This window comes from Phoxinus phoxinus (assembly GCF_949152265.1).
Source record: "Phoxinus phoxinus genome assembly, chromosome: 11".
Classification (NCBI taxonomy): domain Eukaryota; kingdom Metazoa; phylum Chordata; class Actinopteri; order Cypriniformes; family Leuciscidae; genus Phoxinus; species Phoxinus phoxinus.
Genome location: NC_136886.1, coordinates 17,952,960 through 17,970,283, shown reverse-complemented (window position 1 = coordinate 17,970,283; position 17,324 = coordinate 17,952,960). Strand labels below are relative to the sequence as shown.

At 40.2% G+C, this 17,324-nt stretch overlaps 1 protein-coding gene and 1 long non-coding RNA gene across 2 annotated transcripts in view; one reads left to right on the top strand and one right to left on the bottom strand.

Moving 5' to 3' along the window:
- The window catches only part of hdlbpa (high density lipoprotein binding protein a), a 19,260-nt gene extending 9,044 nt beyond the window's left edge, over positions 1–10,216 (bottom strand). The window contains exons 1-17 of the mRNA XM_079629529.1: positions 10,192–10,216; positions 9,325–9,493; positions 8,059–8,130; positions 5,357–5,471; positions 5,105–5,268; positions 4,800–5,015; positions 4,323–4,529; positions 4,001–4,216; positions 3,634–3,840; positions 3,355–3,462; positions 2,654–2,758; positions 2,477–2,555; positions 2,258–2,397; positions 1,827–1,931; positions 1,622–1,735; positions 676–762; positions 462–593 (exon numbers count right to left, since the gene is read on the bottom strand). Coding sequence (XP_079485655.1) covers positions 462–593; positions 676–762; positions 1,622–1,735; positions 1,827–1,931; positions 2,258–2,397; positions 2,477–2,555; positions 2,654–2,758; positions 3,355–3,462; positions 3,634–3,840; positions 4,001–4,216; positions 4,323–4,529; positions 4,800–5,015; positions 5,105–5,268; positions 5,357–5,432 — 1,956 coding nt within the window. The 5' untranslated portion in view covers positions 5,433–5,471; positions 8,059–8,130; positions 9,325–9,493; positions 10,192–10,216. The remainder of the gene's footprint in view (positions 1–461; positions 594–675; positions 763–1,621; positions 1,736–1,826; positions 1,932–2,257; positions 2,398–2,476; positions 2,556–2,653; positions 2,759–3,354; positions 3,463–3,633; positions 3,841–4,000; positions 4,217–4,322; positions 4,530–4,799; positions 5,016–5,104; positions 5,269–5,356; positions 5,472–8,058; positions 8,131–9,324; positions 9,494–10,191) is intronic.
- LOC307007476 lies at positions 10,049–17,324 on the top strand. The gene is made up of 3 exons (XR_013799627.1): positions 10,049–10,316; positions 14,237–14,284; positions 15,938–17,324. It is a non-coding gene; the product is annotated as an uncharacterized lncRNA (long non-coding RNA).

Sequence of the window (17,324 nt, the reverse complement as noted above, 5' to 3'; positions counted from 1 at the left end):
TCTTTTTAAATTCTTGAAATCTGGCAAGCACAGGCATGAAAGCTCGTAGCGGCTTGTTAAAAACAGTGTTATACAAAAAAATATAACAGCATTACTTAAACCTCTATGTTTAACTACATTCTCGTCAACGATATTGCATGTTAATATAGTCACAGATATGCTTTAATGACGTTGGTGTAGTCTTATTGTCTCGTCTTAGTCATGGAAGAAAAGGTCAAATAATTTTTTCATCATAGATTCCAACGAAATTAACACTAGACCATAGTCTAGCAATATGCAAATATGTTACACACCTACATAAGAATTATTGACGAGTCGTTAAGGCAGTTCAGAATGATTGTTTTAGGAGACAATAACTATTTGATTTGCACTTTGATTTTTAAATCTTTGCAGACCTTTTCAATTCACAAACCGCTATATTACACACAGCATGATGGGTTTGAAACTTTCAAAAAACTAACCAGTTCTTTCTGAATGGCAAGGATTCTGATTTTTGCTGCCTCACAGTTTGCCTTCTTCCCAGTGATGACAATCATTTCAGAGTTGCTGTTTTCCGCAGGCAGGTCAATCTTAGTGTTAGTCTCTTCACGAATCTAATAAAGAAAAAAGCGTCAGTAAAGTAAACCATCTGTGAATGGATGAACGGGCAAGCAAGTCTAAAAAGTAACTACTCACCTTCTTTATATTTGCTCCTCCTTTGCCAATTATGTTTTTGTGGAATTGCTTGAAAATGGGAACTGAGACAGAAAAGCTGTTCTCAACCTGGAAAAATAACAAAAGTAGGCTAGTTTAAGAAAGGGCTAAAAATGGACAGTGTTATTTCAGAGATTGTTAAGCCCAAAACAGAGCCTTTCAAACTCCAATGGATTGTGCACACTAGCACAGGCGGTCAACATAGGCACTACAAAGTTTCATTCTTGTCCAGTGTCTGTTACATCTCTATAGAAGTTGACAGATAAAATTGCCTTTGTATTCATTTAATCTAGAGCTCCATGCATTTCTTAATCCAGTCACACAAGCACTCGTCAATGCGTGAGTCTTGCAGCTGCAGCCAAAATTCATGTTGCATGCTGTACGCATACACTGGTGTGTAAAAACACAAGCATACTACAGGCCCATTTACATCTTAACAATATTGTTAACTTTAATTACAATAAGGAATAGGGAAGACCACACCACAGCAATAACAAAATATTTGGAAATTTTCAGAATAACTTTTTCAGCTGATTAACAAAAAAGCTAGACAAAACCGGCCAATCAAAATACACACCCAACTTTAAAGTGACAAACAACAGACCTGCTGCCTGTGCTATATAATATAAAGATAACCAATATAATAAACTATGTAATTGTACATTGTGTGGACCTAATATAGTATACTGTGCTTAGAACATGACAGACATGGGGTGTACCAATCAGCTCCATTGTTAAGTAGTAAGTGACAAGGGATTTCCAGGACTTTTAATTTAGATAGACAGTAAATAAAACCAATCAATGTTTAAATGTTAAGTAGATCAAAACCATTGCCTTTGTGTTCCTGATATATTGATTCACAATATCAGCAAATGAGTAAAAAGACAGCAAGAGAAAATTCAGGAAAAATGTACACAAATGTGTTTACCATTTCAGCCACCACTTTCTGCATAAACTTTGAGCATTTTTCCACCTCAGTGCGAGGCCCACGCAGTTGTACAATGTCACTTTTCTGCGCTGGGTCAGGGAAGTTGATGATGACCTGAAAGCAAGGGGGAAGAAAGGTTATTTCTCCCTTATATGTAAACAAAAACATGATTGGAAAAATAAACCCTGCATCCTAAAACACTTACCTCAGGGAACTTATCCCGAACTTCCTTAATTTTCTCCCCTTTCTGTCCGATGATGGCTCGATGTAAACGCTGTTCAATGATCATGTCCTTTGTACGCTCATTCTCCTGTTGAAATCATGACATTCTTAGAGACTTTAAGTCAAGAGTTGCCAGGCAACCCCTGCAAATAACCCAGAGGACTTTATACTCTGAGGCTTTAGAGCCTACAGATGGGGTTTTTTCCCAGCGACATGCATCTGACTCCACTTTAAGAATTATGCAAACCAATTTAAAGCAGACAGACATTATAGAGTAAACAATTTAAGACAAACTTTAGGACAAACGCAACCGTCACACACATATAACAAGTAGTAAACCCTAACCAAAAGAACACCAAAGAGAGAACGGTAAACAGAGCCTTCTTTATTCAATTACAAATCCATCCAACTTGCCATGCGTGACGCTAGCTCCAGCAGCTCCTTCTTGGCCTCCTGCACGCCCTGGGGGTCACCCTCGATACGGATAAGGTTACTCTTCTCATGGTCAGGTGGAATGCGGACTGACACTTTGTGCAGTTCCTTTATGCGGTTAACTAGGTGTGGAGAGAAAAGCACATGCGTTATGTGTTTGCATAATATGTCATTTAAATTTCACAACAGCTATATACTCACTGTTTGCACCGCTTTTCCCAATTAAGTGTCGGTGGAACTTGGGGTCCACACTTATCTCAGTGTAGTCCATTCGACTAACCTATAAAGAACACATGAAAACCAACCAAACTGTTTAGGACACATTGAGGCCAAACGATAAAGCAAGTGTTTATGTAATAGGGAGATTAGTCTTCTTACCAGATCTGTAACGATTTCTTGAATCTGGCCCTGTACTATCTGTACGTCTTTAGTGGGACCCTCCAGCGTGATCTTGTCCTCACCCTCGGTGAACTCAATGTGCACCTGTTAATAAACCGAGCACTACTGGGTTAGTTCACCCAAAATGCCATCATGTCATTCCAAACCCATAAGATAATATATTTGTTCATCTGCAGAACACATGACAATATTTTAATAAAACCTGTGAAATTACTGAAAATCCATTCCACCAAAACTTTGACGCTTCAAAAAGTTCATAAAGACCTAACATCGTAAAAGTAATCCACATAAATCAAGCCGGTTTAAGCCAAGTCTTCTGAAGAGATGCAATCGATTATTTAATCTAGGCTTTTAATCACATAATCAACAGATCAATTCACATACATAGAGCACATCAAATATGTTCAAGGCTGCTTGCTAGACGCATGAACTATTAAGGTTTGTATGGAATGATTAATGTATCTGCAACTATTGTGTACTTTTTGGCTCAAGCCCCATGTCATTCTGAACTACCTGTGCTGGTTGATGCAATTACTGCAACCTTTGAACAGTCACTTTGACATGTAACTGGTCAAAAACATCTGTTGAAAATGATCAACATCAACACATGACCCTCACGGAGCAAAAGGATGGATATTCAGGCCAAGCACTCTGATGTGATTAGGGAAAAGTTGACTCGCCTTGGGCATTTGCTGCGTGATCTTTGCCAGATTCTGTCCTTTCTTGCCAATAATGAAACGATGAAGCCAAGAGGGAGCAGAGACTGAGGACACAGTGTAGCTGTTAGCCTGTGAAAAGAGAGTAAGGGTCAAAGGTTACACAGTCAAATTGATAGCCCTTCTACCGTTACATTTTTAATACATTTCCTAAATTAAAGTGAAGAGAGAAAAGCGCAAAAGGAGCTTCAGGGAAAGAATTCTTGTACGGAAACATGGGGGAAGGAAAACAGGCTTGTTTACCTTGGCATACACTTCAGTGAGTGCCTGGCCCAGCCGGTCTGGCTCCCCACGCAGGATTACTGTCTCCGAGTTGCTGTCGAGGGGTGGGATCTCGACCGAGACGCCGGTCCTGTCCAGGATCTCTTGCAGGGTGTTACCCTTAGGCCCAATCACATACTTATGCTGAGACTTCTTCACCTCCACTGCAATAGTGGTTGCATTCTTCTTCTGAAAGAAGCAAAAGGCCACATTTTAAACATCTTCCTCAGTCGCTTTCAGGTTTATCATTACTTATTTCACATGTATATGCAGTCCAGTGAGTTTCAGAAGTATACTATTGATTTGGAAAAGTCAATAAAAGTCCATTAATTATTCTGTCATTGCTTACCTTCTCCTCATAAATCTTCTTGATCTTGGCCAAGGCCAGGGCCACCTGCTCTTTTTCCCCAGTGATGACAATCTCAGTTTTGTTCACACTGGGTGGAGGGACATTAATGCGGGCTCCCGTCTCCTGCATCAATTCCCCCACCAGCTTGCTATAAGCTCCAGTGAGGAAGGGGTGGTACACCTTTTCAATGTTAATTCTCTCCACAGCACGCTTATCCTGCAATTTATTGAAAACATCATCATCACCACCACCATCTTCTAGATTGAATCTGAAACATAACTGTGTGATAACAGTTAAACAAAAAACGGAAAGAGTTCAAGACCTGCTCAGCAGAGATGAGCAGGATCTCGTGCTTGGCCTTCTCCAAGCCTTCCTTGGTTCCAGAGATCTTGATCAGGTTACTGGGGTCTTCGGGTCTAGGGATCTGGATCTTGGTGGCAGTCTTCAGCTCGAGCTCCTGCAGCTTCTCCCCATTCTTGCCGATGACAAAGCGATGATGTTCTTTGGGGATGGCCACAGTAGCTGAAGCCTGTTGTAAAGTATTTACAGGAGTTATACAACTATTACTAGGGATATACAACTATTATAATTCTGAGAGATACCGACAAGCTGACAATCATATGATAACAGTAACTTAAATTTAAAAACAGAGCAAATTAGCACACAATTACATAGTATGTTTTTTTTTTTATACATTAAAAAAATAATCTAATACTGGCTGATAACCAATATAATGCCAATATCTCATGCCTTTCTACAAGCTGCCCAAAACATGTTATAAGCATAACAATTATATTACCTGAGTCTGCAGTCGGGACACAATCTCTTTGCGGGCTTTCATGACAGCGTCATGTTTCCCAGAGACCATTATGGAGAGGCCTTGGTCTTTAGCCATGGAGAGTTCCAGGTGGGCTCCAGTCTTGTGCATGATGTCAAGACACACTTTAGCCTGGTCTCCTTCTCCAAACTGGTTTATGTCCTTGTACTTGCGCTCTTCCAGAGGCACATGGAAAACCTGCATTTATCCAAGCAGAAAACAGTCAAACCAATGAATAACCATTCCCCAGGTAAGATAGTGACTAACTAGTAGCTCGACAGCCATACCTGGGTAATTATTGAGGACTTGAGAGGTTTGAGTTTAGACGTCCAGGCATTTCCAGTCTCCTGTACCCCCTCTGGCAAAGGCTTTTCAGGCAGAGGGGGAAAGGCATCCTTGTAGGTGGGGAGGCTATCCTCCTCCTCAACACCGCTAGAGCCCGCCACAGCAGCTAACGGAGAAGAGAGGTACAACGTTTAGCATTCATGGTGCCAGAGAATGGTTACGGACAAGACAAAATGACCAAAACCACCATTTACCTTTGACCTGCTCTGGTAGAAGGCCACTGCGGTGCTCATTAAAGCTTTCTTGCGTAAGTACAGCGACTGAGCTCATGGTCGAAATCCCACGTTTACACGGAGTCCGAGTGTGCCACTAGGAGAGGAAGAGCTCAGGTGATTACTACAAGGAACAGTGCCTGGCTGAAGTTACGACCAAGATAAAACAAAATACAACCTGGTAGTTAAGATATGAACCATTTGTCAACATGGGTGAAGCTTATACCTTTTCACGATTACAGATTAAAGTCAGCAACATGACATATTCACACCAAAATGTAAATGCATGTTATTGATTTTATTGTGAATGATTCAATCTTATTTCATAACTCGATCTTCCAGTGAAATGACAGACTTGTCCAATCATTTACTCGACTTAAACCCTGCCCCTTTCTTCCATTCAGCCTCCATCCAATCAAAAACAAATGATAGAACCAAATCACCACTCAAATCTTTTTCGATAATCATTTTCACTCAAAAACAATACAGAAAAAAGATCTGTCACTAGCTACTTCCGATTTCATCGCAACTTTATAGAAAGAAGAAAAACCTAGGCTATATTTTGGAAAATAACTTCATGATTTCACAAAATAATGTGGTTTGATCAGAGCAAAATAAGTGAACACTGTAGGAGCAAATTTAAAACACTGTTTAAGGACTTATCCATTCTGTGGAAGGTCAAAGTTGCCCGTCTGTTACCTTGGACAAGGGCTAATTCTAAGCCATGGAGTTAGATGAACGAGCTCTAAAGCTAAGAGGATTTCCCCACTAACCCTTATTTGCTGTACCCCTAGCATGCAGGGCAGCAAAAAGAGCTTTTTTTTTCTACTTCGTAAATAAAAGTTCCTCAAAGCATGCACGCATTTAATTGAAAACATGCACGCCACACCTCAGTGAAAAGTCAAGGCCTACTTGGCAGACTGCTCTCCTACTCGCCGCACAGGACTGTAAGGAAACTAAAAAGACAAGAACATAAAAGCTGAGGCTACTGTTACAGCCATGCAGCCTTGAGTCATGAAAGACCACTTATATTCGCTGCTGAAATTCCAGTCAAAGACTTGCACGGCTCTTCAAGAATAGGTAGCGAATATGGTGTGCAGAAATTATACAGTAAAATGGAAGACTATAGATGGACTAACCCTGTTGGGATAATTGGCTAATCACTCTTGTATTAAGTCATACAACATTCCTTCCAGTTCACTGTGATAATCTGGCCCCTCAACCTCAACCCCCTCCCCAAATGCAAACTCCAAACCCCTCTACACAGTACAAGGCTGTTTTAATGCGCTTCTCTCTGCATACCCCTTTCAGGGCCTCTTCCTCTACAGGCCTCCTAAAGACTTGGACCCAGAGGCTAAACACATACATACAGCTCCTCAAGGCAGATCAAAAGCACTCCAGGGGAGCTGATCCACAAACCGAACACTAAAAAAAAAAACCTTCAGATGCTCAAATTACATTTAAAGGGTAACTAAACCCCTGGTCAGAGCCTGACTCCACCCACTGGCAATATTTGAAAAATGCTGGAAAAGTGGGCAGAGCCCAACGGACGAACCGAGGGCGGGGCTGAGCGGGTGATTGACAGACACGCAGTGACTGACAGCTGCTGTCAGACTCGCTAAGATGGAGAGTGACGCAAGTAGCTTTGCAACAGAGCGGTCATTTAAAGTTGAGGACTTTTCTCACCTGAAGTGGAGGAATTGTCTGTGGACACAGAGCTAAAATCATATCAATTCGAGCCGCTAGCTCAAACTGCGGTGTCGCATCGCATTAACTCCCGCCTCGCGATCGGCATCCGACGATGCTAGCGAAGCAGCCGCGCTAGAGAGAATGGGTCCAGTATCTGAGTGGATTATTATTACTATTTACCTACGTTAAGCATATTTTGCCGCTATGTGAAAAAAAATATCCAGCAAAACGCGCCGGCGGTTGTGGAGTCCATGCAGGAAGAGCAGCGTTTGGCACACAAGTGCATGTAAACACTGGCGCCTAATACACCTATACCAGCCTAACCACTGTACTAAATACAGATAAAGCTAATGCTAAAAATCTACACTATCCTAACTGATGCAATACTATGCTACTAACTGACTATGCTTCTAACAACACTAACAACTATGCTAAATAACTACCTAGGCTACACAAAATAATCTAAATAACTATAAATGCTATGCTAAAATACGCTATCCTGATCGTTTTCAAAACTCGTAATTCCAATTTCCAGCTCCTGACTCGCTCTGGTGTTGACGGAACCAGATGGTTTTATACCAGGGGCTGCCAGGGGCGTGGTGAGCTCGCAGCGTCAGAGAGTACCCTACGTCAGAGAGTACCCCTGCTTCAGGAGATTCCGTTTAACCTGAAGAGGGCAGCACTCAGACGTTTTTACACCATATATTTAAAAATTAAAACACTTTATACTCAAATGTTAAAAAAAGTACTCGAATCAATGAACAGCATTTATGAAGCTCCATTCGTACAGATCATTAACTAAAAAAAGTTGGTTTAGTGTTTAGTTACCCTTTAATCATATGACCACTCATAAGATTTGATCTTAATGATCACAGCACAACTTGTGATTCCATGGCTACAAACAAGACAAACAAGGATCTTGCCGTTCAAAGCAAACATTAGCCCTGTCCGCAAATTAATCTAGTAGAAACAAAGGCGGTGGTCAATGATCTTACCAGCTAAATGGTCAGTTACCAGATAATCCGTCCTGTAAAGCTGCCCGTTCGTGTCAGCCTGCCAGCTTTTGCCTAAGACAAAACAGAATCAAGGGGAAATGGGGGGGAAATCAGACTGTCACTTATGATGCAAAACCACTTTAGTTTGCCAGAACTTAGTTACACGTGGCATTATTTGTTTGCATTTCATTTGACCTTGCATAATTCTTATTTAAATGTATGCAAATGTGACTCATTAAAGGTGGAAATGGGAACTAAAAGACTGATCAATCCTGTTCAGTCACCTACTTGTGATCCTCGTTCACTAGTTTAAAATTATTAAGTATAACCATGCTTAAAGATACATTGAATATACTCGCAAACATGTGCATAAATACTTAAAACACGCAAAACCAACCAAAAAACAAATGCATGTCTTTAAGTGTTGAAATGGCCCTCTCGCGTCTTGCTAACGTGGCCATTCCTGCGTATGTCAGATTTAAATATGGCGGATTTACATCCGAATTTCTCTCAGAATGACACAAAAAGGGGAAATGTGATGATAGCTCAACGTATGTTTATTAAAGACAGTGTTTTGGGTGTATAAAAAACGACTTTTGTATGTAAAATATTCACAGCGTTGCTACATGCGCGCTACGTCAACACATGATGACACGCCATGCTAACAGCTAACTGAGTAGGAAAGACGGATTTCTCTTTAACACTTAATTTCTCAACAATTCACATCTAGAAACATTTAAATCCCGGGAGAGGTTGCTGGGTATACATTTAATGGAATTAGTGGTGTCTGTCGTTTTAAGATACGCCAGTTTTTTTGGTTTGCGGAGATGAAAAACTTGTCCTGGCTAGACACCAACTCCAGTAAACTTTGAGCTGCGCGTGCGCGATAGTGACACGTACACCAGCTAGCGCAAGCGCTAACACACTGGATTAGGAAAACTTTACTCTTTTTGATCCATTATAACCTAATACTCCGAGATTGACAACGCCTAACAAGTATGCACTAAAAACACGACCTTTGCTGACGGCCGAGTGTGAATGTTTATTCAAGATCAGCATTAGTGACTGTCCACACAAAGTCCACGTAGGCATTAGATCAAAGGGTGAAACAGTGGGGAGAAATTGACATGGAGTCGAGTCAGAGCACGTTTGCACGGCAGAACGTCCCCCTAACGATGTACGTGTATCAGAAGTCTAGAAGTCGTAAAGCAGACGTTCGGATGTATAACATTTACTGATTGATTTGCAGAATGAATAGTGACTTACTTGTGTTTGTGTTCCCGTCTGCCCTGTGTGGTGCAGAAGCTTGTAGTGAAACTCCACTGGCGAAAGGGAGGAGCAGCAGCCTGTGAGTTATATAGCTCAAGTCTCCTCCAATCACATTCCCTCACGTCACTGCCCGTGCAGATCATGCATTTCTCTCTGGAGAAGATTTCTGAAGATCATATTTTTCTTACTGGTTGAGGTGTCATTGTTATTTATCTGTATTTTTTTCTCTTTCTCTTCCCTTCTGATTTTACGTTAACGTAGTCAGTGCTGTTTCTTTTTTTGCTAAATAAAAATAAAAAATCTCTCTGGAGAGAAAAAACGGTGTTCAAATAGTGGTGGGTTTTTTGTGGATTCTTCTCAGTAAGAATATTTTCATCAGAAAATAACGAGTGAACGAATTTTATGCAGGTTACTTACATCAGCAGTAGGTCAGTGGCTGGATCCGAAATCGCTCCCTAAACCCTCATTCACTATTCCCTACGTTAGATCAGTTAACTCGAAAGAATGAATGAAAAAGAGCGAGAGAATTGGGACAGCCGAGCTTACGGTTGTTATTGCAGTGCATAAGTGGGATTGAATGACTGTGTTCAATAACGTTCATGGTTTCGGATACCAATGGCCTCAAATAATGCCCTAGTTTTTAGGTATAGGGGGCGATTTCGGATTCAGCCAGTAGGCTAATTTGTGTATGATTGAAAGATTGAATCATTCGTTACTAAACGGATCGAAGGCAAAACAACTCTGCCATAATACAAACATACCAAAATGCTATGTAGCAGTAGCCGGGTGTCGTTGGCACTGGCAGTCATGAAAAAAAGCTGTTCAGTGAGGTGTCATGGTATAAAATGGGAGGGCTTTGGTTACCTGGGATGTTGTCATCCGTGCCGCCCCATTTGCGGGAGTTCGATTCCATTTATGAAAGGAATACCGGTAATTTGGTGCTGCCTCCGCGTCATGCGGCTGAGCAGGCTCTCCCGATCGAGTTTCAGGTTTGTATTTTGTTTTAAGAAGGCTTTTGTCAATTAAGTGTTTACTCATTGAGTTTTTGTGTTGTTTGTTTTCGAACAACGCTATGGGCTGGCCAGCGACCACGCATGTACCGCACTATGTAGGCTACATCTCATACCTAGTTCATGTGATATGGGCAACATTTGAGGTGATATGTTCACTTTTTCATAAAAGCATGAAACTGTACTATTGCACAGTTTGGGGCCCTGGACATTTTCAGAAATGGAGCCATCGCAAAAAAACATTTTACTTTCCTTTTTTACTTTCCAAAAGCCATTTTACTTTCCGCCATAGTCAAATTTTAGATTTTGTATCATATCTCCTGAATCAAACATGAACACATAAAATTATCTTGTCTACCCCTATGTTTTGATTAATCAATTGGATCAAGGATTACAATGATAGGCTACCATATACAAAATCATAAACTGTTCATGTGAATAGTTGGTGAATTCAGGGTTGTGAGAAGGAAATCGCAGTATCTGAGAACACTTTATAATATGTCTGTTGCATGCATGTTGTGTAGAGTTTAAAAAGCTTAATACTTTTGTTAATTAACCTTAACAATACAGGGACTGTAAAGAGTAGAATATTCAATATTATGACCTTTGCAACATAGCTTAAAAAGAATGTCAAACACAAAGATTTACTTTTAAAAAATCTATTTTAGAAACCTGTTTGTTTGATTGTTGTTTTGACGTTGAACCAATTCTTCAATATCTCCTTTACACTCTCCTCCACATTGACACAGAGCTTTTTTGCATTTGCAATGCCAACGGGAGCCTTTCTTGCAGCCACAACTTAAGAGTTTAAGGATGGACTAACTTGTCTGTGGAAGAGTTGACCACAATGGCCTCCAATCGCTTGGGTCCATCCAATCAGTCTGTTGGAGTGAGATGGCATATTTGGTGCCACCTCAAGTGATTTTCCCCAACAGTGTCCTCCTTGCTACACTGCTCTTTTGAGGTGATGCACTTTGTAAACAAAGACTATGCATCTGTGCACATACGCATTCAAACGTGCATGCATGTGGACCGAACAGAACACATAATTTGCATGTGCATACCATCGCTGTTTTCACAGATTCACGTTTTTGAAGTCTAGGCTGAACGGTAAAACATTTTCAAAACTCGTTTTCAAGAGCTTGCATTTTGAAACCTATTTCGGGGTTTGCGTTCTCGGGCTTGACAATGATTTTCTTTTAGAGCTGCTGTACGGCTAAAACAATCTTTGTTGAATGAATTTCCTATTATCACTGTAAAGCTGCTTTAAATCTGTCTATTGTAAAAACCGTTATATAAATGAAGGTTACTTGACTGCACCAGTGCATCCTTAGTTGGGGGGGGGATTTGCTCCATTCCTCCTTCCTTCCTTTGGGAATAACTCAAGACGAGCTTGATCGATGCTGAATTTGCTGCTGATGTGATCGTAGAGGAGACTTGTGAAGAGCTCAACAATGGAAATGACCTCCTGGAATGCTTTTTGGAGCCTTTGACAGAGCCATGAAGGCCTATATTGCCATTTCATCTGCATTCCAGGTACTGTCGTCATGCCCCTGATTGCAAATCTAGAGACTATCACAGCCAGGGAAGGTATGGAACACAGGAAAGGCATTGGATTTGTTAGGACCCAGAGACTTGGCAATCTCATGGGCATGTATGTATCTGAAGTTCTTGCCAGTCCTAAATGCCACCCACAACTCCTCAATGTTCAGCTCTGACACATGTGATATGGCTAGAACCACAACAGTTGGTCCACAGTGCCCAGGGTGATCTTTTTTAATTCTTTTCTTGAAGCATCCACCTCATGGAGTAGCATCCTTGTATGTGCCTCTTCATGTGTGCAAGGTGTAATCTGATCTGATTCTTGTGGGTCGATATTTCCGCAAGGTTCCTGGCCAGAAAGTAAAAGAGCTCTTTATATATATATATATATTTATATATATATATATATATATATATATATATATATATATATATATATATATATATAATATATAATATCCACTCTCAGGAAGCTTTTTCTGTTAGTTTGTTAACTTGTCTTTTTCCATCCACTCTTGTTCTTGTCCCCTTTCCCCACTTCTGGGACTTTAAAGGGATACTTCAGGATTTAGCATTAAGCTTTGTATCAGTAGAAAACCTGTAGTATTTTCAAATTACCATGCTTCCCTCCCTCATATCCCCCTGAGACAAGAGATTTATGTATTTTTTTTTGTCTGTAAAAAAATCTCAGAAATCTTAATTTTTGCCTCATTGGAGGCTTTTTCTGCCAGAGGCTAAAAACTACAGCCAGTAGAAGGTGTTAGATCAGCGTGTTTTCAACCCACCCATAGAGGGTGGGATCTCACTCACAGAATGTACAAATAGTGTCAGCCATCTTTTATTTGGAAGCTAAGCTAACAGGTTCTTATTCTGTGGAGAAAGCTGAGTAGTAGGGGTTACCATCCTCTTTTTCCAGAACATGTCCAGCCGTCGAGATCTTCCAAAATGTCCGGGATTCGGCTTTTGCTTTCTGCAGTCGCCATTCATTGTTTACATGCACACCTTTTGTTTCAATCTAACTGAATTGGTGAATCTGAATGTAGTGTTTACATGAACGCTAAACAAGTGATGGGTTAATGTGCATTTTAACATTGCAGAAAATTCCCGCTCCTCCGTGAGAGATACGAGACCGGTGCGTCTCACAGGTGCCGCTCATCAGTAATCACGCCACCGGCCTCGCGTCGTTCTCCTGCGGCCGTCAGTCTCGTCCTGCTCGCCACAGTAAACATAATGAATGGCGACTGTAGAACACAAAAGCCGAATCCCGGACATTTTTGGCGATCTCGAAATCCCGGGCAGGCTTGTCACGGAGACTCACTAGTAATAGCCTATAGCCTTGTTGTTTAACTGCGCTCTTACCGGTAGCCGTGGCTTGAGAGTGGCCTCCTAGGGCAGCGAAGCAAGTGCATTTTGGGAGTTGTTGTCTTTCATCCACATGAGCCACAAATACATTTTCTGGCTTTTCTCAGTCTAGAAGGCTCCAAATTCAAAAATAATTTCACATTTCTACTACATAAATTACCCATTTTAAATACGCATTAATCTTTCCAGAGGTGAAGTATCCCTTTAAGCTGGTAACTTCATAGCAGTCCCATTCAACATCCACTCTGTTGACCATTTCAAGTTTCTCTTTAATATAAGATATGAAGATCTTGCTGGAAAATACTAGGCAGATCAGCCTTGTTTCCCAAACGTATACCATGAAGTGAGAGTGATGGAGGGTAGGCCTGATTTCCATTTTTTGAAGGAAGTTTTTTGAAGAAGTGATGCGTTTTGTGCCCTGCATCCTCTCTGCAACAAACAGTTTGTACTGCTCTTGTCTTGGCCCATCCTCTACTTTAAAGTCACGTTTGATGCAAGAGATTTTGCAGGATTTCCCGTGTTCACAGGTGGCACTCTGTTGTCCGTGAATGGAATATTTTAGTGTGCCCCAGCTTCAGAAGACATTCTCAGATACTGCGATTTCATTGTAATCATTCTCACAATGTCACTGAATTCACCATAAACTATTCACCTGAACATTTTATGATGTTGTATGTGCATCATTGTAATCCTTGACCATCAAAGCATAGGGGTAGACGTCACACTTTCCATGTTATCATGTTTGGTTCAGGAGATCGGCATATAATACAAAATGCATAATGCAGTTACGGCGGAAAGCAAAGTGGTCGCCACAAGATGTTTTTGCGATGGCTCGATTTCTGGAAATGTCCAGGGCCGCAAACTGTAGGCTACAGCAAGTTCCATCCTTTTATGAAAAAGTTAACATAATTTTCACCTGCACTACTGGTATGTATGAGCCATTTGCCTGTTTTGGGGGTTTTACGATAATTTTTTATTCTGTTTTATGTTTCTAGGTTGATTGCATGACCAAGGTTTTCCTCGCCGAATCGCCGTTGAATTTGGTTTGTTTTTACTTTGTGTATTTTACTTTGAGCGAGTTAATTGGTCTCTGAGGAATGAGAAACAACACGTATTAAAGGAACACGCCGACTTTTTGGGACTTTAGCTTACCGTATCCCCCAGAGTTAGATAAGTCCGTGCATGCCGTAACTCTGTCTTTGTTTTTTTTTGTTTTTCGAGTAGCTATATATGACGTCATAAAGGGCAAAATTCCTTTTATGTGCACTTCTCCCAGAAGAGCACATGTACACATCAACAAGTGGGAGAAGCTGCTCACTGCAGAGCAAATGGGTGGAGCTTATGTCTAGTTAGCTAGCTAGCGAATGTAATTTGGGCCTAATGTGGGTGGAGCTAGAATATCCAACCACACCTTAACCACAACTCTATCCCTCCACCCTCTTAGAGCTCCAGAGAAGAGGAGCTGGACTAATCGCACCCCATTGGAGCTAGGAGCAAAAGCAAGAGAAAAGTTAATGATGCCCATTAACAGGCTTTGATCGGGTTATGGAGGCTTTTGACAGTGCTGTAATTTTGTTTTTTGACCACGAAATCAACAATGTCACTAAAGAAGTGTGTTTTCGGTTGTGAGGGAAAGATAACTGTGTTCAGCTTCCCAAAGAACCCAGCGTTAGGGGAACAGTGGATGCAGTTAGTTTTGCTGGGGGAGCAACGGAGTTGAGCAAGTGTGTTTGTTTGTTCCCGGCATTTTGGTTACAAATGTTTTCTAAACGAGGTCCAATTCAACGCTGGATTTGAACTGGATCTGAAATCGCCCCCTATACCCTTAAATGGGGCACTATTTGAAGAGACAGCCATTTGGTGTCCGAAACCATAGTGGACTTTATCGAGAGTGCACTCATTCAATTCCACAATGCAATGCAATATTTTTCATGACTCTGTCTTGCTCATGCTCTTGCCACTAGATGGTCTTATAGCTCTATAATATAGTCTATATGGAGCAAATGAGCTGTTCCGCTGGGTGGGTCCTAAAGTTAGTTCAGGCGTTCTCTTCAGTATGCAGTCAGATACACATGTAGACATTATATATTACATTTTTGGTAAAGTTTTAGCTGCTTTTATTTTTGAGCATTTTTAGGTTTGTCTACGTATACTGAAGGATTTCTCTCAATTAATTCCTAAGGGGGTCACATTAACTCGTGAGGGAAGGATTTATTACTTTATTTATTCGTTTTTTATTTTATTAAAACCACAACTCCTTGAATCCAGTCAAATACATTTTTTGTGTGTATTCGTGGTTCAAGTGCGACAAAAGTCTATAAGGTCTTGGACCACTCTGCTGAACACTAAAAAATTTTGACTGTCTAATTAAATCTCCTTTGTCTTTATGTATGCTTACCAGCAAGCATAACTTATCTGCCATCAGATCATAAGTGATTGTTTTTAAGATTATACATATTTGCTTGGCTCACATAGGCCTATACAACTCTGTTTGTCTGTAGCTGTAACATCAGCTCTCCAAAAGAAAAAACAGAGTTATAGGCTATAGATTACAATAAAATACTCCTTATTTATTCCTTAATTTAGAGGTATATGGTCTTTCAGATGGATCTGATCTTTTGTTGTATTTTTGGTATTCATATGAGACTGTAGTCATGTTTTTGGCCTTATGATTTAAGATCTATATTTTGTTGCAGATTTACAACGTGAAGAAGTTCAAGCTGCAGTAGTGCAACATTATCCACAACGTTGTCCAGCAGATGGGGACAGATCCTTTTCATTGAACCAATGATAGAGAAAACTACCGCTGTTAATTCTTTCAGTTCTTTAAAACACTAATTTTTTGGGCTACATATAGAATGAGAACCTCTTTCTCAGTGTTTCAAAAGCCAAACATCTACCATACAGTGCAAGACAATAGTGCACTACGGACTGACTGACCTAAGACTCATAAATCATTCCCACTGTTCCTACACCATGTATACCTACAATTCTGATTTTGTGGTACTATTGTTTGTATTTATTGCCCATATTTATTGTTGTCTTTAGCTCCTCGTAACTGTTTCATTTTTATCCATTGTCATGCAATGTTGATTTTAAAGATTTAACATGAAAATGGCCTTATACACATGGCAAAAAGTGTAGGCCTAGGCCTATATCATTTGCTGTATGGGGCATTGTTAAGAAAACACACACTCTCCTTGCTACCACCTTTGTTTTCTTATTAGGGTTTGCACAAAAATATATTAAGGCATATTTCTTTAAATTAACTACTACATGAGGACCTTAAGAAATGTAAGACATTACTGCAAAAATTTTCTGTAAAACTAAACCAATGTCCATTGTGAAAAGTGCTGTATAAATACATTTGACTTAACCTAATATTATTTTATTCAATACTCAAAACAAATTGTGCAACTTGTGTATATTTAGGTAGTTCATCCTGTTTTTGTTGGTGTTTTGTGCGTCATTTTATTTGTTGCTCATGGGTACAGCAATTAAGAAAAAAAAATGTTCTAAATAGTGAGACAAAATACAGTACAGTTGTGCACTTTTCTCTGCTATTCTGTATGTTTTAATGACTTCTGGGTTGTTCAGTCATAAATAATTAGGGAACGAATTCTAAAGCTTCATCACAAATACCATCATGCAAACTTGGTTGATGGCATACAGTTTTTGAAGAGCATAGTGTTTCCTGCAACACAATGAAAGAGATGTGTAAAATCCTATTGTGATACCGCTCTGGTGTGATATTTTATATTTCTATAACAAAATCAGAATTTTGCTTGAATAATCTGTGTAAATTACACTAAGGATGCATGTGGATGCCAATCTTTAACTGATTGACTCTACTGGCATGTCAGGACCAATCCTCTTTTCTTTTTCTTTTTTTCCTCCCCTCACATGTGAAGTTGAGGCTAAAGTCAACAATTACAGGGAGAGAGTTGTGTGATGGATTCACTTGGCATCCCTAGTCTTGGGAAGAATCAGTTAGTGTGAGCTGAGGATATAAATTTGTGGATTTTGCTAAGTGTAGGAGGTGGATACAATTCCAGAATTAAAAGCAGGGAATACAAAACTGAG